This window comes from Salmo salar, chromosome ssa23 (genome assembly GCF_905237065.1).
Source record: "Salmo salar chromosome ssa23, Ssal_v3.1, whole genome shotgun sequence".
Classification (NCBI taxonomy): domain Eukaryota; kingdom Metazoa; phylum Chordata; class Actinopteri; order Salmoniformes; family Salmonidae; genus Salmo; species Salmo salar.
In genome coordinates this window covers 23910694-23935809 of record NC_059464.1, presented here as the reverse complement: position 1 = coordinate 23935809, position 25116 = coordinate 23910694, and the positions used below count along the sequence as shown (strand labels likewise).

At 42.8% G+C, this 25116-nt stretch overlaps 1 protein-coding gene across 1 annotated transcript in view; it reads left to right on the top strand.

Moving 5' to 3' along the window:
* The window catches only part of LOC106584287 (leucine-rich repeat-containing protein 52-like), a 31753-nt gene extending 23834 nt beyond the window's left edge, over positions 1–7919 (top strand). The window contains exon 2 of the mRNA XM_014169359.2: positions 5460–7919. Coding sequence (XP_014024834.1) covers positions 5460–5788 — 329 coding nt within the window. The 3' untranslated portion in view covers positions 5789–7919. The remainder of the gene's footprint in view (positions 1–5459) is intronic.
* The last annotated feature ends 17197 nt before the right edge of the window (positions 7920–25116 follow it).

The following is a 25116-nucleotide window of genomic DNA, read 5'->3' as shown; positions in this document are numbered from 1 at the left end:
GTCAGAATTAGACATTCATCCATGTTTTGAATTTCGAAGTTGTTCCAAAGGTCACATTTTCAGGTGTTTAATGTTAAGTTTAGGCATTAACCCCACATTTTTAAGGTTAGGGTTAAGTTCAGGCCTTAACTCCAAATTCTTAAGGTTAGGCATTAACTCTGAATGGTTAAAGTAAGGGTTAAGGTTTGGGATAGGCTTAAAACAAAAACATAAAAAACTACTTTCTACCGCTGGATTCGAACTTGCAACCTTTGGAATTGGAGGCAGTTGTTTAGGTTAGGGATAGGTTTAAAACAAAAAATATAATGGACGTCGAATACTGACTTGTATCATGGGTGACCTGGCTGAGCAGTCGTCTCAGTGCTCAGTGAGTGTGGGTTCAGTTGGTTTGGTCCTCAGTTGCTTCTCTCCTCACACTCCTGCGACTGGCACTGCTCACTCTGTCAAGGTCACACACATAGTAATGGAAGGAGAGTGTGTGTAACCGTCTAAAACTGCTAAAACTGAGTTGTGTGCATGCATGGATGTGTGTGTGTGATCCTGAGTCATAGGTGCAACAGTGTAGACTCAGCAGTATTGACATTACTCTACTCTGCAGCATACACACTTATTTAGCTTTTAGAATACTGTACAGTAGGCTACTATATCAGATGTCCTAGGTTCAATACCTGGCATCAGAGTTGCTCACTTTAATTGTCTTTTAACACAGGTAACAAAGGTCCTGTTTCCTGTTTTAGTGCCGGTACTGAGGCATTTGAATATTTGAGGTTCCCATTCTCCATAGCAGTCAGCACCGACCCACTTCAACCATTGATGGTCAGTCACACGTCCAATGTTGATTGACTTTGAGAGACCAAATTACCCTTTCTAATTTACCATTGGACCATGATGTGCTCGTTGGGACTTTGACTGTAGTCTCAAGTTTAAGCTTGGGGTCAGACTTCAGGTTAGGGGTCAGAGGTCAGGGATCAAGGTCATCTGAGAGCCCTAGAAGTGGTATGTGGTTATCAATCTTCTAGCAAGCTGAATGTGAGTTCCAAATGCTTTTAAATGGAACTCTTGTTTTCCTATTATAGTGAGCAGTATGGAGCCTGAAGTAGCAGTACGGTACTTCAACTAGTATCTTTATTCAGGCTCATGCTATACAGTATAACGTTATGCATCTCTCCCTATTAGTCCAGTTACTGCTGCTACTGCTCCTGTACTGTGGAGCCATCAGTTACTTTAAGCATTTTAATGTCTACTTTCCCCCAGTTTAGAGAGAGAGAGTGAGAATGTGTGTGTGTGGCCTGCTGCCTGGTGTGTGGGTGCGTGTGCATGTGCGTGTCTGCATGTATCACTGGTTGTGGATAATAACCTTGCTTGCTATGCTTTGAAGATGAATTATTGCTCCTGAATTCAAACAATGTAACATCATTACCACTTGAACACAAACACACTGTCTGTTGCACTGAACACATGAACCACCCTCAGATGGAGGTCAGCAGCAAGGTAATAACCCAGGGGAATAGAAAACAAAGATCAGTGCTGCTCTTATTTCTCCTACTATTTACTGACCTGCTCCCCGGACACACAAGCAAATACACACGCTCAGGTGGACGTAAACACACACACATACACGCACGCACACAAACGCATAGGCTTACACACAATTTTATAGATTAAGAATGTAGATTTGGTGTACAATTTAGTCTATACTCTTAGAAACAAAAGGTGCTATCTATATTAGTAACTCACAGTCATACACTCTTAGAAAAAAGGGTTCCAAAATGGTTCTTCCGCTGTCCCCATAGGAGAACCCTTTGAAGAACCCTTTTTGGTTCCAAGTATAAACCTTTTGGTTCCAGGTAGAACCCTTTTAAGCTCTATGAAGAACCCTTTACACAGACGATTCTATTTGGAACCCAAAATAGTTCTACCTGGAACCAAAAATGGTTCTCCTATGGGGACAGCCAAAGAACCATTTTGGAACCCTTTTTTCTAAGAGTGTATGATTGTGAGTTACTAATAAACATACATACAGTACCAGTAAAAAGTTTGGACACACCTACTCATTCAAGGGTTTCCTTATTTTGACCATTTTCAACATCAAAACTATGAAGTAACACATATGGAATCATGTAGTAACCAAAAAAGTGTTTAACAAATTCTTCAAAGTAGCTACCCTTTGCCTTGATGACAGCTTTGCACACTCATGCTCAATCTAGGCTACCTGTCGAGAGAGAGAGCGAGAGAGAGAGAGAGAGAGAGAGCGAGCGAGAGAGAGAGAGAGAGAGAGAGAGAGAGAGAGAGAGAGAGAGAGAGAGAGAGAAGGGACCGATAGTGGACCATCCATTCTGGTGCATCTGAGGGACAAAGGTGGCACAGCAATCCCCTTGAGCTGAAGCTGTGTGTGTGTGTGTGTGTGTGTGTGTGTGTGTGTGTGTGTGTGTGTGTGTGTGTGTGTGTGTGCATGCTTGCGTGTGTGAAATCATGTACCAATATATTCTGCCCAGACAGGGAAAGCTTAGGTTACCCTCCATGTCAGATCCTGACCTGCATTAACCTCAGAGAGTGCCTGACACACACACACGCATGCACCACACACACATAAACATGCACACACACATGCATGCACCACACACACACACACACACACACACACACACACACACACACACACACACACACACACACACACACACACACACACACACACACACACACCACACACCACACACACACCTGTCCAATCTAAGATAGTACTAGACACATGTCCTCAGCTACAGCCTCATGATCCGGTTGGATAAAGATATATACAGGTTATAGGTTGGATAAAGGTTGGATATGACTGAAGTCCTTGATTAGCAGTTTCATTGAATCTAAGATTGTCCTGCTGATTGTGGATTTACACTCTAAGTACATGATACAGAACTACTGAGGGCTACAGATATCTGATCATAATCTCTTAGAAAAAAGGGTTCCAAAAGGGTTTTTCAGCTGTTCCCATAGGAGAACCCATTTTGGTTACAGGTAATACCCCTTTTTGGTTCCAGGTAGAACCATTTTGGGTTCAATGTAGATCCCTCTGTGGAAAGGGTTCTACATGGAACCCAAAACGCTTCTACTTGGAACCAAAAGAGTTCTACCTGGAATTAACAAGGGTTCTTCAAAGGGTTCACCTATGGGGACAGCCGAAGAACCCTTTTAGGTTCTAGATAGCAACGTTTTTTCTAAGAGTGAGGAATTACAAATATAATTAAATAGGATATCTCTGTATCTGATTACATAGTTTTTTATGTAATGGTGGTGAACTCCGCAGTTAGTCTGTCTCTCCTGCGGTATTTCCCTTCTCTTCTGGAGCTCTCCCATACTATCCCAACATCTGAACCCTCTCTCTCCATCATTCCCCCTCTCCTTCAGACATCTGGTGTTATTTGAAGATGAGTGCAGTTTAATTAAATCAAAAATCAACTCAAATGTTATTTGTCACATGCACATATTTAGCAGATGTTATTGCGGATGTTAACAGTATGAAACATCAGTACCCCGTTCACAGCCAGACACACACATGCGCACACACACACACACCCCTTTATTTGTCTAGGAAGGAGAAACGAGGCCTCTTGAAAAGTTCTCTATCTTATTTTTTGGAAAGGACAATTCAGTGCAATTAAGCATGATAAATGGATGACGGAGGGAGGAGAGATGGAGGGAGGAGAGATGGAGGGAGGAGTGGGGGATTGAGCGAGAGAAAGAGAGAGCAAGAGAGAGATGAAATGAAATCATATGTGAAGAAAGAACTCTTCCCTTGTTCCTTTCTTTCTTTCTCTCTATGTTGTGAGACAGAAGTGACCCAGATCAGTCTGTATGGGTCTCCGCACTCCTCACACATCATTGGCTGTAATGGATTGACTGACAGAGACAGTGGAGTAGCATAATAAAAAATCCCCATAAAAATCAAAATGTTTAAGCTAGAGATATTTTTTTATTTATTGGATGTGCCGATGTCGCACTTCCGCATCTGCGGTGAAAGGTGACAGAACTAGAATGGTGTTTATCAGACCATGAGACATCCCGAAAATTGGTCTTCTCACAAAATTGTCTGTAGCTTCCGAAAGATTGACTATTATGACTATTATGTGGAAAGGTGAGACCCTCACAAACACGTAGATGTCGGTTGTTTTACTGAAGGTCCCCCGGTACCAGTTGAAAAAATAAATGGAAGTACAGTATGTATGGAGACTGTTTAGTGACAAAAATAAGGGGTTAAATACATGTAAAAAAATAAAGAAATAAATGTTTCCTTATATCTCTCAGATATAGGAGAGACACTTCAGAACAAACTTCCTTTAGATTATTTGGGGGGGACTATCTGTTGTTCCATGTTATTCAATTCGTTTGTGTGGGCTAATAGCAGTAAGACCAAATAAAATGTTTCATCAAATAATTTGTGTATATATATATATATATATATATATATATTTCTATATCAAATAGCAAAATGATGGTATGACCTTAAAACAATTCCATATAGTTTAGTAGAATTGGACCCAAATTGAAAGGAAATCACAAAAACCAGCAGAGTTTGACACTTGTGCGGTATATCAACCAACCAGGTATGTTACAAAAACATTGGTACATGTACACAAGGTTCTCTAAACTATAACATGCAGTATAACATCTAGCCTAATTGGGGTCAATGGCATTTTGTAAGATTGCTGGCATGGCCCCCAGGGACCAGATCTGTGGTGTCTCCGTATCGAAATCTTTTCATGGTGCATATATTTATCTCTGCACTAAATTTGTTGAATACTTTTTTTTAAAGCCTTCAAAACTGTAACATTGTATTGCCAACAATGGTGTTTTTGTAATCACAAAGTGAACGATTGAGTCAAAGTTTGCAGCAAAATACTATCTCTCCTTGGAGATGCCTTGTGTGTGTTTCTATGAAGGCTATTTAAATGCTCATCCCAGTGTGTGTGTGTGTGTGTGTGTGTGTGTGTGTGTGTGTGTGTGTGTGTGTGTGTCTGTGTGTGTCTGTGTGTGTCTGTGTGTGTCTGTGTGTGTCTGTGTGTGTCTGTGTGTGTGTTAAGCATTCTAATGAGTCTGTGCCTAGACGTGTCCCAGATCTGCATTACCCTGAGGAAATCTATAGTGTTTTTACGGATCATTTATCACCAAGGTTATCACAGCTTTTTATGTGTGTGTGGGTGTGTGTGTGTGTGTGTGTGTGTGTGAGCTGCATTGTGGTAATTTCTCTCCCTTGAATTATTTTCCCCCTCACCCCCGCTCCCTCTCTTCCACGTCACCCTCATTCTTTCTTTCCCTCACCTTTCCCTCTCCTCCATTCTTCCCTCCTCTCAACTCTTTCTCTCCCCATCCCTGTCTCCTACTGCCTAATGCTCTTCTCTTGCTCCCCCATCGCTCCATTTCTTTAACCCCTCCTCACCATGTCTGTTTTCTTTCCCTTTCTCCAGATGAGGGTCAGACAGTGTGCCAGGGGCCTCCGGAAGTGTCTGGGCAGCGGCTGGCTGAGGTGGGCATGCAGCTGAGGGCAGACTGCCACCAGGGCCTGGGTTACTGGGACTATCTGTTCTTTATCGCTATTGGCTTTGTCATCTTCAGCGCCGGCACCGTGTCGGCATGGGTGATGGGTGTCCTCATGGTGCTGTACGAGAGATACAACAAGAGGAAGGGGGAAGACATGGACAGTGATGACGAGGAGGAGAGACATATGGGCGGAGGGATGATGGGGGGAGGGCATCAGGGGAACGGGGATTTGAATAAGGCTGGCATGCAGGTGTGAGGCCGTGATGTGAGCAGCTGGAAGAGAATAAAATTTAAAAAAAGGCAGAAGAGAAAGCAGAGAGGATACATTACAAGGAGCAATGGAGTGATGGAAGGACACTGAAGAAAAGAAGGAGGAAAGAAGAGGGATGGAGAGATGAGAATAAAGGACACTGGGACCTTGGACTCTGTAGAGAGACAGTCCTGTTCTGACTGGGTGTCTCTAAGTGGAAGAGAACAGGACAGACATTATACCCTGTGTGTGTGTGTGTGTGTGTGTGTGTGTGTGTGTGTGTGTGTGTGTGTGTGTGTGTGTGTGTGTGTGTGTGTGTGTGTGTGTGTGTGTGTGTGTGTGTGTGTGTGTGTGTGTGTGTGTGTGTGCGTGTGTGTGCGAGCGCGAGAGAGCAACAAGGGGGAATAAGCCTTCCACTTCAGGACTACAGAGTGACTTCTGAACTATTAAGAGCAATAAGCCCCCCACTGTTACACACACACACACTCACACTCACACTCACACACACACTGCTAGTTTGGTTTCTCTGGTGATGCAATAATAAGAGTGAGTTACCCTCCATTCAATGTTATGCGCTTGTTTGAGAAATGCACTATGAATTCAAATAATTATTATGGGGACACACAGATAAACACATAGTATTTAGGTCTACAGTAGGTTAGGTTCATAATGAAGTCCAGCCAGGGGTGAAAGTAGAAAGTAGAATTTAATGAGCCTTCTATTTTGTTTAATGTTTTGGGCCTAATCATAGAATTACAGATAGAACCCCTATTAATTCAATAGGACCTATGTGGGCCTAGTCGTAAAGATTTGTCATTTAGCTTTTAAAATGTATCACCTTTTATTGTGGCATAAACATAACCAGTCATGATGTTTTCATCTGATTGTCAAACAGTCACTTCAAAGGGCTCCTTCACTAGGCTACACGCGCACGTTCATCCACTCGCAGCATATTTCCATCCTCCAAACAGTGGTGAATGGAAAGAGATATCCGTTACACAAAACAACACAAAGTGTAATGACATTTGGCGACTGTCATTAGGCCAGAATGAATGCCTCCACTTTCAGCGTTCTCGTCGATCCACATCGCATTTTGGAGCGTAGGCTATACCACCCGTTTTCAAGTCCATTCGCTCATTTTTTTTATGCCTCTGATATACGGTATTGATAAATAATGGTGTAGTAGCCTACAGTTTTCATGACATTTTGTTTTAATTATTGTGATAGGCTTATGCTTTACCGATACGGCGTACCTCCGCTATTTATTTTGCCGGGATGCCGTACCGGACCGCACCACCTTACTTTCACCCCTGAGTCCAGCCTAGTTATAGCTACTGTAACTGGGGCAGAACCATCACACTGCATCTCTCTCACCAGGGGGAACAAGTGATTCATAGGTCTAGACTAACCCTGACCCTCCTCTCTCTGCCTTCTGTCCACCTCAAACTTGTTAGTACAGAGCGCACACACGAGAGTAGTTTGTGTGTTCGTTAGCCAGATTACTTCTAGCTGACTAAACTCAACTCCATGGTGAAGGAAGTTTCTGATCAACTCCACCAACGGAGTTGAGCAGAGACCAGGCTTTGTTGAATTCAGGAATTCAGTTTGTACCTGCAGTATGTTTGTCCTCTGTAGTTGCATGCCTTCAGTGTTTGCTCAATAAACGTTAATTAAATACAATCACCGCCTCTTTGCTCTTTGCTGTTGCTCTAAGATGGCAGCTGAGCACATGACAACTGAATCTCAACAAGGAAACAGTCGGTGGTTGTATTTGATTAACGATTTATTAAAAAGTATGGATTTCAGTAAACAAAGAAAGGCACGCATCCACAGAGGACAAACATAGGTACAAGGTAAGCGTTCCATAATTGTTCTTTTTTTGAAGTATTGACCTTGGGCGAATCGATGTAGTCAGAGCTGAATTCCACAAAGCCTGGTCTCATCAGAAACTTCCTCCACCATGGAGTTGAGTTTTGTCAGATGGGTTATTTCCAGTGTAGTTGATGAGAGCAGCAGTGTGTGGGGTGGGTCTATATGTGGGCGGGGAGCATTAGGAGGATATCAGCATTATTTTTTATAGTGGGGGGGGGGTTTCATTTGTAATCACACTCCATGTCCCTGCATACTGAGGTGCATCCACACCGACACACTCACTGACACACACACACACACACACACACACACACACACACACACACACACACACACACACACACACACACACACACACACACACACACACACACACACACACACACACACACACACACACACACACACACACACACACACACACACACACACACACACACACACACACACACACACACACACACACACACACACACACACACACACACTCCTCTCAAGGGTACAGCTAAATTCAGACCCTTAGGTCTAGGAACATTAGCACCCCTCCTTCCATCTGTTTTTCCATCTCTCTCTCCATCCCTCTACATTCAGGAGACAAGTCCTTAGCTGTCACTACATGCACACACGCAAGCACAAGAAACAAGCAGGCACTCAAGCAAGTAGACACGCACACATTCATGCACACACACAGACACACACACACACACACACACACACACACACACACACACACGCACGCACGCACGCACGCACGCACGCACGCACACACACACACACACACACACACACACACACACACACACACACACACACAGAGACACAGATAAACTGTCAGATCTTTAGCTGGTCATTATCAGATGATGTACTTAGGAGCAGCTAAACCGTCTCGACAGACCCACAGCCTCAAGACAGATGAAACTGCTGTTAAGATGTCTGTCCCATGTACGATATGACCTTACTTCAAACACACATCTACCACAAACAAACACACACGCTGCTGTTAAGATGTCTGTCCCATGTACGATATGACCTTACTTCAAACACACATCTACCACAAACAAACACACACGCTGCAGCCATCTCATCTGTTGAATGATGAGATGGCCCGTAGGACATATCTGCTGCTCAGTCTGGATACAAGGGGGTGTTGGGCGTTCTGTTGTGATGCAGACAGGGCCAGGAGGGGTACGTGTTGACCCGTAAGAGGACAGAGCAGGGTATAAATATGACCACTGAAAGAGAAACAGGATCAGGGGGATTCAGGTTGTGTAAGGGGTGTAAGACGTGGGTGGGGTGTGTAAGGGGTGAAGGGTCCAATGGCCGGGATGGAAACAGAACAGGGGGGTCCTGGAAGGGCATGTAGAGTGTGTGTGTGTGGGTAGGTGTGTGTGTTTACAGATGGAAGGCTGGGGTGTGTATGTGTGTGTGTCTGTGTGAGGGTTCTCTCTTTGTTACAGAACTGTTGTTGCGCAGCGAGTCACCGTCGCCAAGGGCAATGTTCTAGAATCTTGCTGAGGTCAGCAACTGACAAATAAGAGCAGGGAGGGTGCACCCCATAGTTTCTGGAACCCCCTGTCATCCCCAAGAAATGTGTGTGTGTGTGTGTGTGTGTGTGTGTGTGTGTGTGTGTGTGTGTGTGTGTGTGTGTGTGTGTGTGTGTGTGTGTGTGTGTGTGTGTGTGTGTGTGTGTGTGTGTGTGTGTGTGTGTGTGTGTGTGTGTGTGTGTGTACGTGTACGTGTGTGTGTGTTGTAACCTCAGCCAAGGTCCTGTGAGTGTATCACTGTGCATGGCTCATGCTAATGGTTGACTCAGGGGTGCGGGGGTTGGTATTTTAAACAGCCTTCAACATTCATGCATTCATCGTTGTGGAACGTCATGATCTTGCTGTAAGTTGGCCATCAGATGAGGGCTGCATCTCATAGTCTACAGGGGCTTCCTCTCTTCATCTCGTCTCCTTCAAATGCATTAGTGTTTCCCTATAGGGCAATGTTTCCCAAACTCGGTCCTGAGGACCAGAAGGGTGCACGTTTTGTTTTTTGCCATAGCACTACACAGCTGATGCAAATAATCATCTCATCATTAAGTGTTCATTATTTGAATCAGCTGTGTAGTGCTAGGGAAGAAAAAAAAAAAGCACCCCTTGGGGTCCCCAGGACTGAGTTTGGGAAACACTGCTATAGGGCTTGAAATGAAGGAGAGGAGACAAGAAAATCTGTACTGTAAACGTTTGAAATGCAGGAGGAGAGCAGTCATAGAAACAGATTACTGATTTTATAGTCCCTAAAGTTTCCAAACCCAGAAGCACCTTATAGTCATGAACCAGTGTACTGGCTCAGGGCTGTGTGTGTGTGCGTGTGTGTGCGTGTGTGTGTGTGTGTGTGTGTTGTGCTGAGACGTCCTGTATGTGCTATACTCCAGAGCTAACTCCCACTGTGAGGACAGGATCAGATCGCAGCAGAGCCAGAGTCTTATAGCAACCAGCTCTCACAGCCTCACATCATAATTAGACGTTCATCCATGTTTCTCAAACGTCAAGTGTTTAAGGTTAAGTTTAGGCATAAACTCAGAATTCTTAAGGTTAGGCATTAACTCTTTCAATGTTCTATATCTGGATTTGAACATGTAACCTTTAGAAGCAGATGTTTACGCCCATCCACCATCCCCGTCCCAACACCCTAGCAATGCAAAACCAAAACCTACTTGAAGGTAACAGCGCTCACTGTTTCCCATAGAGGCCGGTTTCCACGTCATCTCCCGAAGTCCTTAGACATGGATGGACGTCGTGTGTGTGTGTGTGTGTGTGTGTGTGTGTGTGTGTGTGTGTGTGTGTGTGTGTGTGTGTGTGTGTGTGTGTGTGTGTGTGTGTGTGTGTGTGTGTGTGTGTGTGTGTGTGTGTGTGTGTGTGTGTGTGTGTGTGTCCAGTCTATTCTGGAGTGGGCCGGTTTCAGGCAGTCCACTGAACCATCACCATACTAGTTGGACACAAACACACACTGCTAGCGTATCTCTCTCTCTCTCTCTCTCTCTCTCTCTCTCTCTCTCTCTCTCTCTCTCTCTCTCTCTCTCTCTCTCTCTCTCTCTCTCTCTGTGTATATACACTAGCAGTCAAAAGTCTGGACACACCTACTCATTCAAGGGTCTTTCTTTATTTTAACTATTTTCTACGTTCTAGAATATTACTGAAGACATCAAACCTATGAAATAACACATATGGAATCATGTAGTAACCAAAAGAGTGTTAAACAAATCAAAATATATTTTAGATTTTAGATTCTTCAAAGTAGCCACCCTTTTCTTGATAACAGCTTTGCACATTCTTGGCATTCTCTCAACCAGCTTCACCTGGAATGCTTTTCTAACAGTCTTGAAGGAGTTCCCACATATACTAAGCACTTGAAGGATGCTTTTCCTTCACTCTGAGGTAGGGTGATTGTGGAGGCCAGGTCATCTGATGCAGTACTCCATCATGCTCCTTCTTGGTCAAATAGCCCTTACACAGACTGGAGGTGTGTTGGGTCATAGTCCTGTTGGAAAACAAATGATAGTCCCACTAAGCGCAAACCAGATGGGATGGCATATCACTGCAGAGTGCTGTGGTAGCCATGCTGGTTAAGTCTGCTTTGAATTCTAAATAAATCACTGACAGTGTCACCAGCAAAGCACCCCCACACCATCACCACTCCTCCTCCATGCTTCACAGTGGGAACAACAAATGGAGAGATCATCCGTTAAAACTTCTTAGGGATAGCCCCCTTTTTTTCCATTTTCACCTAAATGACATACCCAAATCTAACTGCCTGTAGCTCAGGCCCTGAAGCAAGGATATGCATATTATTGCTACCATTTGAAAGGAAACACTTTGAAGTTTGTGGAAATGTGAATTGAATGTAGGAGAATATAACACAATAGATCTGGTAGAAGAAAATACAAAGAAAAAAAATAACCAGACTTTTTCTACCACCATCTTTGAAATGCAAGAGAAAGGTCACAGTTCTAGCCATTACTCTGGTTGTAATTTCGATAGTGTCCACAAGATGGCAGCAGTATATGTGCAAAGTTTCAGATAGATAACTTGAAATATGAGTGAACTACAAGACTATTAGTGTGAAGTCCCCAGGTACATTTGGGCAAATCGTGAAGGAGGCATTCGCATTCATATTACATTGTTCTGCAAGAATATCGTCAAATCTGTATACTTGGACATTGATTTAGCTTTCCAAGTATTAGTAGCCATATTATAAGTTCAACATTTGCAAAACAACCAGTTTTCATAACTTCATAATTCTGAATATCCTTATAATTTTTGTCCGAAATGAAAAGGCATGCTGTCGTACAAGGTTAGTAGCACATTTTGCGACATATACATGGTTTCCAGTAAGGCCCAGCTCTTTGGCTATCTAGCTAGCTTTGTTTGACCCCGATTGGTGCTTATTTGACAAAGATACAGTCGTTCAAGGTATGACTGCCTGCGTCATCGATATGCCATGAAGGAGGTGAATTTGGAGGTGAATTTATCAAACCTATCGTGGTGAAAAAAGTGTTTTGTTATTAGGAGCTCTTCTCAAACAATAGCAGGGCATTTTTTTTCGCAGTAATAGCTACTAGCTAGTAAATTGGACAGTGCAGTTATACTAACAAGAATTTAAGATTTAAGCCGATATAAGACACTTATATGTACTGACATTTGTTGTTTCTCTAAAATCTGCGATATTGACATTCTGCATGATTTACAACTATCCTGTTGACGGAACGCCAATCCTTAAGAAGTCCTACTCTGCCTCTCACAAAGACACGGCAGTTGGAACCAGAAATGTCAAATTTGGACTCATCAGACCAAAGGACAGACTTCCACTGGTCTGATGTCCATTGCTTGTGTTCTTGCCCCAACAAGTCTCTTCTTATTATTGGTGTCCTTTAGTAGTGGTTTCTTTGCAGCAATTCAACCATGAAGGGGTGATTCACACAGTCTCCTCTGAATAGTTGATGTTGAGATGTGTCTGTTACTTGAACTCTGTGAAGCATTTATTTGGCCTGCAATCTGAGGTGCAGTTAACTCCAATGAACTTATCCTCCGCAGTAGAAACTCTGGGTCTTCCTTTCCTGTGGCGGTCCTCATGAGAGCCAGTTTTATCATAGCGCTTGATGGTTTTTGCAACTGCACTTGAAGACCCTTTCAAAGTTATTGAAATTTTCCGTACTGACTGACCTTCATGTCAAAGTAATGATGGACTGTCTTTTCTCTGCTTATTTGAGCTGTTCTTGCCATAATATGGACTTGGTCTTTTACCAAATAGGGCTATCTTCTGTATACCACCCCTACCTTGTCACAACACAACTGATTGGCTCAAACGCATTAAGAAGGAAAGAAATTCAACAAATGAACTCTTAACAAAATATATTTTGATTTGTATAATACTTATTTGGTTACTACATGATTCCAGATGTTATTTCATAGTTTTGATGTCTTCACTATTAGTCTACAATGTAGAAAATAGTACAAATAAAGAAAAAACCTTGAATGAGTAGGTGTGTCAAAACTTCTGACTGGTAATGTATATATATATATATGTGCAGTTATACTATATACTATATATATATATATATATCCACTGCCCAGTGTTAAGTCTGCTACTCTGAGAGGCTTTAATACCTCACACCTCTTCTTTATCTCTCTCCCTCTATCCCTCTCTTTATCTCTCCTTCTGTGTTCATCTCTCTCTCTCTCCACAGCTGTGTGTGTGTGTGTGTGTGTGTGTGTGTGTGTGTGTGTGTGTGTGTGTGTGTGTGTGTGTGTGTGTGTGTGTGTGTGTGTGTGTGTGTGTGTGTGTGTGTGTGTGTGTGTGTGTGTGTGTGTGTGTGTGTGTGTGTGTGTGTGTGTTTGGGCAGTATCAGAGCTTGAGTATGAAGCACAGAATCTATCTAATGCAATAAGTAAATGACTCTTTCTTCCAGAGTGTGAGCACACACACACATACACACACACACACACACACACACACACACACACACACATAGATAGAATATCTACACGCATGCTCCCTCACACACCTGTGTGAAAGCGAAACATAACTTTTGCTCTGGTTGACACATACTTCTATTTTGACTCTATGTTCAGCACATACACACATACACTTTACACGGCATACCAGTCTGACATGTGCTGTTGTGTGAGTACAGGAAAATATAGTTGTCCGCAGGGATCCTTCTGGTTGCATGTCCTTGAATCGGGCCTCAGTGGAGAGAGGAGGAAGAAGCGAGAGGGAATGAGACTAGAGGAGCCACTTTGAAAATGCACAATGTACATTTTTAAATGTTTTGTCATTTAGCAGAAACTCTTATCCAGAGCGACTTACAGTAGTGAATGCATACATTTCATAAATGTTTTTGTTTGTTTTTTTTTTTTTCTCTGTACTGGTCCCCAGTGGGAATTGAACCCACAACCCTAGCGTTGCAAACACCATGCTCTACCAACTGGGCCACACGGGACTGCAGTATTGAAACAGGGAGAAATTAACATCCATTTACGTAGAAGTGATTTCAACTAAATTATATAATGTCATGAAATAGCACATTTGGTTTCTAGTGTGAACCTGAGTATGGACAGGGGGTAGAGGGAGGAGAGAGAGAGGATAATGGATGGTGTTATGGAGGCTGGAGACAGTTGTCTCTTCATTATGTTAAAAGTGACACATACAGCAGCTTCAACTGCTAACACCCCAACGGTTTTTTGACAGGCAGTTTCCAACCTGAACACACACACTCTGTCCTTACCAGTAGAAACCAGTACCCACATACACACGTACACACCTACGTACACAAACATACACTACTGTAATACTGTATGACTCCACACAGGACTGTCTTTTGTCTACAGCGGTTCCGGCTATTTAAAACTGCAGTAACTTATATTAAGTCCTATTGTATCTTTTACTATTATTAAAGGATAGACTCTGATGTTTGTGGATGACTGCGTTTTCTGTTGTTTCTTAACCCATTTAATCCCATGGGTCACAATAGTGACAACACAATGCTTTAGTACTCTAGAGAAGTTGTACTTATAAACAAACGTGTCATATATTATTCTTTATCAACGTGTCTAGTATAATTTAGAGAAGTTTTATATGATTTCTCAAAATGGTTGCATTACCACAACCATACTTCTGCAATGTGTACTTTTACAGACAGATTTGGCACCAGAAGTATAACAGCCTAAAAAAAACAACGGAGCGGCTGCGGATCCAAATTCTCTGGAACCGTCTTCCCAACAGCTAATAGTCAGAAGCTTCTGCACATGTGCTGGATTCTCTACTTTACGCACAGTCTCTGATTTACTCGTTTGGCTGCCCAGAAAACAGGCTAGCATACTCTGGCAAATTTCAGTGATGAATGGAGAATGGTGCTAATAAAGTTAGATCAAAGTGGAATCAATGTCTGCTAGATCACATATTGCTATTATTCTAGGCTACATAACACAACCGGCAATTTTTTTTTTTAAATGTATGAGATTTTAGGATGATTGTGCAAGTGGTCACATTTTTCTCTCATACGGCCAACACTCAAATCAAATACGCCGAATACAACTGGTGTAGACTTTACCGTGACTTGCAGAGTTTAATAATAAAAATAAAGTAAGAAGAATAAAATAACAATATAAACTTTCTGTACAAAAAAAGAACTCGTAAGATGTCGACCTTCTCCATCGGCACCATCCAACAGTGCCCTCCAGTATAGGCAAAATATGTGCTTTGATTGAAACAAAACACAGGTAGCCTATGCCAGGGTTTTTCAAACCTGTCCTTGGGGACCCTCAGCCATTCCAAGTGTTTGAACTTTTCAAAGCTAGCACACCTGAATCAACTTGTCTACTAAGTACAAGCCCTTGGTTAGGGGTTTCATCTATAAGGGATACAGCTTTTGTCAAAATTGACTTTTCGTAGCAGGTTTAGGAGAACTTACACAGCAGGTTAGGATGATTAAAGTAAGAGGTTAGGTAAATTCGGTTAAGGTTAGGAAAAGGATTATGGTTAGCTAAAATTAAAATGCAACTTTTGATGTCAATTTGACAAAAGCTGTATCCCATCTAGACATGGCCTTTGTTAGGTGACTCAGGTGAGCTAGTTCAGGGCTACAAAAACATTGTGAACCGTCTGGGGGTTCCCAACCACTGGCATACGCTACAGCTTGTTAACAACATCTGTTCTAAAATTCGCTCACAGTACATAATTCAAAACAACACTGTAGGAAACAACACTGTACATAAATCAAATCAAATTTTATTGGTCACATACACATATTTAGTAGATTTTATTGCGGGTGTAGCGAAATGCTTGTGTTCCTAGCTCCAACATCGACAGAAAAGTGCATAGTTTTTCCACAACACAGTAGTCTGAAACTCTTTTGCAGGCAACTTCGGGCAAGTCGCATTATGCTGGCTTGCAAAATTATATGTAATTCCTATTGGAATCCAGCCAGAGTTAGGATATCCCAAAATGTGAACTTTTGCAACCTGCATTTAGAATGATTTCCAAGGTAGGTAAACATGATAAATGATACTACCTAAACCATCTAAATAGCAACAACCATCTCAGTAACGGGTGCAATAAGTCAACCTACTAACAGATTGGATTCGTTTTGTAATGTATGTTATTTATCTTTGTGTAGCATACAATCAATCAATCAATGTGCATGCAAAACACACATTGAAACAAACGATTCTAAAAATCAACCTGCCATACTCTGGGAAATATGATAATGCTGTGCATGGTTTTTGAGAGTGTGTGATGATTGCACCTTAATCAAAATATTGCGTACAATTTTTTTTTTACCATTATAGATTATCTGTTCATGTACCCTAAAAGGTACAGAACAGTACCATGTGAGATGACATGTGTAGCACTGAAAGTACATTAAAGCCCAAAAAGCTGATCTACTCCCTAAAAATAAAAATGTAATAATTTTAAAAATAATACTGTACCCTAACTGTACCTTTTTTCTGAAAGTGTGGGTAATTAGGTTTAGGTGGGTAAGTGGGCTGAGGTATACAGTGTATAAAGATGGAGGCTGGGGAATAGGGTTAAATGTCTGTTCATTGTGCTATAGGCAGAGCACTGTATGTTCCCATTGGTCACAATTGTGACTGAGAATAAAACATACTTTTTCACATATTTTTCAATATTATTTATCAAAAAGCAGTATGGATTACATGTAAGTGTTACTAATGGAATAATATTTGCATAGTGGCATGTCTGGAATAAAATTGGGGACAAATGGGTTAACTTGAATGTGAAACAACCACTATGTCAGCCCAATTTGGGGAGGGAGGGAGAGAGGGACAGGGGAGTGAGGGAGGGAGAGAGGGAAAAGGGAGAGAGGGAAGGGGCGAGTGAACGGAGTGCAGAGGGGTGATCGATTTAGCCTCTTTGTCAACAACCTGGCACTGGAGAGAATAAGAGAGAGACAGGGAGGGAGGGAGGGAAAATGAGGAGGAAATTAAAAAGGGGAGATAGACATGGGGAGAAGAAGGGGCAGAGTGGCGGCAGAGAGAAAGAGAGAGAGCGGTGGGAAGTTGAGGCCTTGCTCTTTTGTCTATTGGCTGTTGGCTGCCAACTCTATTCTCTTCCCCATTGTGAAGGTTTATGAGAGAGATGAGTGTGGGGAGGGAGAGAGAGAGCTGGGATTGATGCTATATATTTATCCCATAATAATAATCATAAAGGTGGTGCGAAGAGCTGCTGTCCTCAGTATGGTATGTACTGATACACTCATCCCTCTGTCTCTCCATCCTTATCTCGATCTTACCCTCGCTCTGTTCTTCTCACTCTGTCTTTCTCTGTCTGTGTATCTGTATTGATACCTTTACTGCACCAAATGGACTCTCCCTCAAACTATAAACCCAGTCACCCCTTATCTCCTCTCCCTCTCCCCCTCTCGCTGTCTCTCTCTCTCTCTCTCTCTCTCTCTCTCTCTCTCTCTCTCACACACACACACACACACTCTCTCTCGTCTTTCTCCTAGCGCTGAGCGATTAACCGAAATATCTGTTCTTTTTTTCGTTTTTAAATAACTAATTAACCAACGTTGGTTTATTATTTGAATTGCATTTAGTTTGTTATTTTCCTGTGAGCTCAATATGCACATTGCACAGTTTCTCTACATATAAATCAGATCCAGACTGAACTGTGCGATGTACTGTGGTAGGGAGTTGTAGTTTCCCACAGGCCAATATTCTACATAGTTTAGCGCATAAACGTGGTAATTAACTACAATGACCATAATCCATTGAGCATCTACTTGTCCGGTCTGTATTTCTTTTACACCTGCTACTGAAGAGACAAAAGAATGTGTGACCTTGAGGTGATATAGAGAGCAGCTGTTGCTTCGCAAGGTATCTCTACCTGAAAATACATGACCTAAGTGATTGATAATTGGTATTCAGCAGTCATAAAGGTATGCCTTATTTACTTTAAAGAACTACTAACTAGTGATTTTGTCGGACAGCATAGGCAGAAACTCTATAGAGATGACATGATGACTTGGAATGAAATAATAAAGTCATCAACTAAAACAAATGTAACATACACAACAACTGAAATATTTATTAAAGTGAAGTAGTGTGAATAAATTATGGTTAATAAGTGATAAGTAGAAATGGGTAGTCACTACCATCATGGGACTTTTATTAATTGTTTTATTATGTGTTGTTACAGCATTCAACCCACATTATGCATAGTGCATTTAATGTACAGTGACAAGAAAAAGTATGTGAACCCTTTGGAAATACCTGGATTTCTGCATAAATCGGTCACAGAATTTGATCTGATCTTCATCTAGGTCACAACAATAGACAAACACAGTCTGCTTAAACTAATAACACACAAACAATTCTACGTTTTCATGTCTTTATTGAACACACCGTGTAAACAGTCACAGTGCAGGGTGGGAAAAGTATGTGAACCCTTGGATTTAATAACTGGTTGACCCTTCATTGGCAGCAATAACCTCAACCAAACGTTTTCTGTAGATGCGGATCAGACCTGCACAACGGTCAGGAGGAATTTTGGACCAATCCTCTTTACAAAACTGTTTCAGTTCAGCAATATTCTTGGGATGTCTGGTGTGAACTGCTCTCTTGAGGTCATACCACAGTATCTCAAATCGGGTTGAGGTCAGGACTCTAACTGGGACACTCCAGAAGGCGTATTGTCTTCTGTTGAAGCCATTCTGTTGTTGATTTACTTCTGTGTTTTGGGTTGTTGTTCTGTTGCATCACCCAAATTCTGTTCAGCTTCAATTGGTGGACAGATAGCCTAACATTCTCCTGCAAAATGTCTTGATAAACTTGGGAATTCAGTTTTCCGATGATAGCAAGCTGTCAAGGCCCTGAGGCAGCAAAGCAGCCCCAAACCATGATGCTCCCTCCACCATACTTTACATTTGGGATGAGGTTTAGATGTTTGTGTGCTGTGCCTTTTTTTCTTCACACATAGTGTTGTGTGTCCCTTCCAAACAACTCAACTGTAGTTTCATCTGTCCACAGAATATGTTGCCAGTAGCGTTGTGGAACATCCAGCTGCACTTCTGCAAACTTCAGACGTGCAGCAATGTTTTTTTTGGACAGCGGTGGCTTCTTCCGTGGTGTCCTCCCATGAACACCATTCTTGTTTAGTGTTTTACGCATCGTAGACTCGTCAACAGAGATGTAGCATGTTCCAGAGATTTCTGTAAGTCTTTAGCTGGCACTCAAGGATTCTTCTTAACCTCATTGAGCATTCTGCGCTGTGCTCTTGCAGTCATCTATGCAGGACGGTCACTCCTAGGGAGAGTAGCAACAGTGCTGAACTTTCTCCATTTATAGACAATTTGTCTTATCGTGGACTGATGAACATGAAGGCTTTTAGAGATACTTTTGTAACCCTTTCCAGCTTTATGCAAGTCAACAATTCTTACTCTTAGGTCTTCTGAGATCTCTTTTGTTCAAGGCATGGGTCACATCAGGCAATGCTTCTTGTGAATAGCAAACTCAAATTTTTTATTTTTTATAGGGCAAGTGTTTTTTATAGGGCAAGGCAGCTCTAACCAACATCTCAATCTCGTCTCATTGATTAGACTCCAGGTTAGCTGACTCCTGAATCCAATTAGCTTTCGGAGAAGTCATTAGCCTAGGGGTTCATATACTTTTTCCAACCTACACTGTGAATATTTAAATGATGTATTCAATATAGACAAGAAAAACACAATAATTTGTGTGTTATTAGTTTAAGCACACTATGTTTGTCTATTGTTGTGACTTAGATGAAGATCAAATCAAATTTGATGACCAATTTATGCTGAAGGGTTCACATACTTTTTCTTGCTACTGTAAAACAATAAAAAAGAATCAAAACTGAAATCTGTGATAATATTTTTTTATACCAGACTTCAAAAAGCACTAATCATGCAGCAATACTTTCTCCCATTGTCTCTCTCTCCTCCTCTCTTTTTTCTCCATCTATCTATTTCACTGCAGTTATTTGGACCTCATTCAGATTTCTGAGTCTCTCTCCCTTCCTTTTTCACCTCTTTTTTTTACTATCGTATAGCTTTAATATGAGGTAAACAATACAATGAGGCTTCAATTGCAACTGTATAATAGAAGAAACCAAGCAAACCCCCATGACGGGCACCTTGTCTTTTTTTCCTCTCTCTCTCCTCTCATCCCTCTCTTTGGCAGCATCTGTGTTTTTATTATCTAGCGTCACCTGCACCAGGATGGGTCAGACACTGCAGTGGATCTTCCTCCATCCCCCCTCCTCACACACACACACCCACACACACACACACACACACACAAAAACACGTGTGTGTTGTGTGTGTGACTATGTGCATGCGTTTGTGTGTGTGTGTGGGCATGGTTGTGTGTGTGTGTGCATTTGTTTGTTTGTGTCGTGGCCCATTGTCAGTGTGTTATGTATCACTGAGAATGTAAGCTGTAAGGGAAGAGAGAAGACCAGACATGATGAGTCAATGCCAGAGAACACCAGGCCTGGGATGTGCTGCCAGCTTCCAGGAACGTAAAAAACTCCTGACAGCTGGATGTGTCACCAGGGCAGAGACAAAACAAAGACAGTGCTGCATCTCTATAGTCTAACATTGACCTCTCCTCTCCTGTGCTCTCCTCTCATCTCTCCTCTCCTCTGCTGTCCTGCGCTCTGCACTCCCCTCCTCTCCTCTCCTCACCTTCCCTTCCTCTGCACTGATCTGAAAGAACTGAACAGCAAAGTCCTGGTAAGCACACCCATCAAATTGTTTCCTACTTGCCTGCATTTTAAAATCGGTGCAAGGATCGAAACCCACGATAGACTATTGAGACAAAGGAGAGGAAAAGAGGAGACAACTCTGGATGATGAACACCATCCCACCTGTAGATTTGGAACAGCCCACCAGTAACCTGGAACCCATTGACCCTCTAGGACCAAACAATTAAACCAGACAATTAAACGTGGTGCATCAGTCATACTGCAGCTGGCGTACAGCATTACAAGATTATCTTAAAGTCCCATATGATATGAACATTTATAATGAATATGCTCTGTTTAACTGATTGAACAAACTTTTTTTGTACTTATATTTGTATATTGGTTTTTGTGGTCTGGTTTTCATACAAGCCCTTTCGGTTTCCAACCTCACCTGCACACTGCTTTTACAAAAAAAATGTATCTGTTGTCACAGGGTTCGTGGAATGGAGACCAAGACGCAGCATGGATAGTGCTCATTCTTAAATAAATACACTTAAATAACAAAACGACCAACAACAGTCCCGTCAGGTACTCTAGACCAAACGGAAAACAACTACCCACAAACCCCAAAGGAAAACAGGCTGCCTAAGTATGGCTTCCAATCAGAGACAACGAAAGACACCTGCCTCTGATTGGAAACCATACCCGGCCAAACATGGAAAAACAACACATAGAAATAGAAAACTAGAACACTCTCACATAGAAACAAAAACCCAAAAACCCACACAAAACAACCCCCTGCCACGCCCTGACCATTTTACTATGGCAAATGACCTCTTTACCTGGTCAGGACGTGACATCTGTACTATTCTGTCTTTCACTTCAAATCAAATAACATTTTATTGGTCACATACACATATTTAGCAGATGGTATTGCGTGTGTAGCGAAATGTTTGTGTTCCTAGCTCCAACAGTGCCTTAGTATCTAACAATTCACAATAATACACACAAATCTAAAAGTAAAAGAATGGAATTAAGAAATATATAAATATTAGGACGAGCAATGTCAGAGTGGCATTGACTAAAATACAGTAGAATAGAATACAGTATATACATATGAGATGAGTAAAGCAGGATGTGAACATTATTAAAGTGGCCAGTGATTCCAAGTATGTGTATATAGGGCAGCAGCCTCTAAGGTACAGGGTTGAGTAACCGGGTGGTAGCCGGCTAGGGATGGCTATTTAACAGTCTGATGGCCTTGAGATAGAAGATGTTTTTCAGTCTCTTGATCCCAGCTTTGATGTACCTGTACTGACCTCGCCTTCTGGATGATAGCGGGGTGAACAGGCCGTGGCTCGGGTGGTTGTTGTCCTTGATGATCTTTTTGGCCTGCTGTGACATCGGGTGCTGTAGGTGTCCTGGAGGGCAGGCAGTGTGCCCCCGGTGATGCGTTGGGGATGCACTACCCTCTGGAGAGCCCTGTGGTTGCGGGCGGTGCAGTTGTTGTACCAGGCGGTGATACAGCCCGACAGGATGCTCTCATCAGGAGGTCCAGGACCCATTTGCACAGGGCGGAGTTCAGACCCAGGGACCCGAGCTTAATGATGAGCTTGGAGGGTACTACGGCTGAGCTATAGTCAATGAACAGCATTCTTACATAGGTATTCCTCTTGTCCAGATGGGATAGGGCAGTGTGCAGTGCGATGTCGATTGTATCGTCTGTGGATCTATTGGGTCGGTAAGCAAATCAAATCAAAAATCAAATCAAATCATATTAGTCACATGCGCCAAGTACAACAGGTGTAGACCTTACAGTGAAACGAGCCCTTAACCAACAATGCAGTTTTAAAAAATACGGATAAGAATAAGAAATAAAAGTAACAAGTAATTAAAGAGCAGCAGTAAAATAACAATAACGAGACTATATACAAGGGGGTACCAGTACAGAGTCAATGTGCGGGGGCACCGGTTAGTTGAGGTTATATGTACATGTAGGTAGAGTTATTAAAGGGACTATGCATAGATGATAACAACAGAGAGTAGCAGCGGTGTAAAAGAGGGGGAGAGGGAGGTTGGGCAATGCAAATAGTCTGGGTAGCCATTTGATTAGATGTTCAGAAGTCTTATGGCTTGGGGGTAGACGCTGTTTAGAAGCCACTTGGACCTAGACTTGGCGCTCCCGTACCACTTGCCGTGCTGTAGCAGAGAGAACAGTCTATTACTAGGGTGGCTGGAGTCTTTGACAATTTTTGGGCCTTCCTCTGACACCGCCTGGTATAAAGGTCCTGGATGGCAGTAATCTTGGCCCCAGTGATGTACTGGGCCTTTTGCCCAACCCTCTGTAGTGCTTTGCAGTCGAAGGCTGAGCAGTTGCCATACCAGGCAATGATGCAACCAGTCAGGATTCTCTCGATGGTGCAGCTGTAGAACCTTTTGAGGATCTGAGGACCCATGCCAAATCTTTTCAGTCTCCTGAGTGAGAATAGCAGTTGTCGTGCCCGCTTCACGACTGTCTTGGTGTGCTTGGACCATGTTAGTTTGTTGGTGATGTGGACACCGAGGAACTTGAAGCTCTCAACCTGCTCCACTGCAGCCCCGTCGATGAGAATGGGGGCGTGCTTGGTCCTCTATTTCCTGTAGTCTACAATCATCTCCTTTGTCTTGATCATGTTGAGGGAGAGGTTGTTGTCCTGGCACCACACGGCCAGGTCTCTGACCTCCTCCCTATAGGCTGTCTCGACGTTGTCGGTGATCAGGCCTACCACTGTTGTGTCATCGGCAAACTTAATGATGGTGTTGGAGTTGTGCCTGGCCTTGCAGTCATGAGTGAACAGGGAGTACAGGAGGGGACTGAGCACGCACCCCTGAGGGGCCCCTGTGTTGAGGATCAGTGTGGCGGATGTGTTGTTACCTACCCTTAACACCTGGGGGCGGCACGTCAGGAAGTCCAGGATCCAGTTGCAGAGGGTGGTGTTTAGTCCCAGGGTCCTTAGCTTATTGATGAGCTTTGAGGGCACTATGGTGTTGAACGCTGAGCTGTAGTCAATGAATAGCATTCTCACATAGGTGTTCCTTTTGTCCAGGTGAGAAAGGGCAGTGTGGAGTGCAATAGAGATTGCATCATCTTTGGATCTGTTTGGGCAAATTGGAGTGGGTCTAGGGTTTCTGGGATAATGGTGTTGATGTGAGCCATGACCAGCCTTTCAAAGCACTTCATGGCTACAGACGTGAGTGCTACGGGTCAGTAGTCATTTAGTCAGGTTACCTTAGTGTTCTTGGGTATAATACCGATTCGAACATGGAGGGGTTGAAATTGTCAGTAAAGACAGTTGCCAGTTGGTCAGCGCATGCTCGCATTTCACGTCCTGGTAATCCATCTGGCCCTGCGGCCTTGTGAATGTTGACCTGTTTAAAGGTCTTATTCACATCGGCTGCGGAGAGTGTGATAACACAGTCTTCCAGAACAGCTGGTTCTCTCATGCATGTTTCAGTGTTATTTGCCTCGAAGCGAACATAGAAGTAGTTTAGCTCGTCTGGTAGACTCGTGTCACTGGGCACAGCTCTCGGCTGTGCTTCCCTTTGTAGTCTGTAATAGTTTGCAAGCCCTGACACATCCAACAGGTGTCATAGCCAGTGTAGTACGAGTCGTTCTTCGTCCTGTATTGACACTTTGCCTGTTTGATGGTTCTTCAGTGGGCATAGCGAGATTTCTTATAAGCTTCCGGGTTAGAGTCCCACTCCTTAAATGCGGCATCTCTATCTGCTTCATCTGACCACTTTTTTTATTATCGAGTCACTGGTGCTTCCTGCTTTAATTTGTGCTTATAAGCAGGAGTCAGGAGGATGGAATTATGGTCAGATTTGCCAAATGGAGGGCGAGGGAGAGCTTTGTATGCATCTCTATGTGTGGAGTAACTGTGGTCCAGAGTTTTTGTCCCCTCTGGTTGTACATTTACCACTCTGATAGAAATTTGGTAAAACAGATTTAAGTTTCCCTGCATTAAAGTCCCCGGATACTAGGAGCACCGCCTCTGGGTGAGTTTTCTTGTTTACTTTATGGCGAAATACAGCTTAATCAATGCGGACTTAGAGCCAGCCTCAGTCTGTGGTGGTATGTAAACAGCTACGAAAAATATAGATGAAAACTCTCTAGGTAGATAATGTGGTCTACAGCTTACCATGAGATATTCTACCTCAGGCGAGCAATAGCTTGAGTCTTCCTTAGATATTGTGCACCAGCAGTT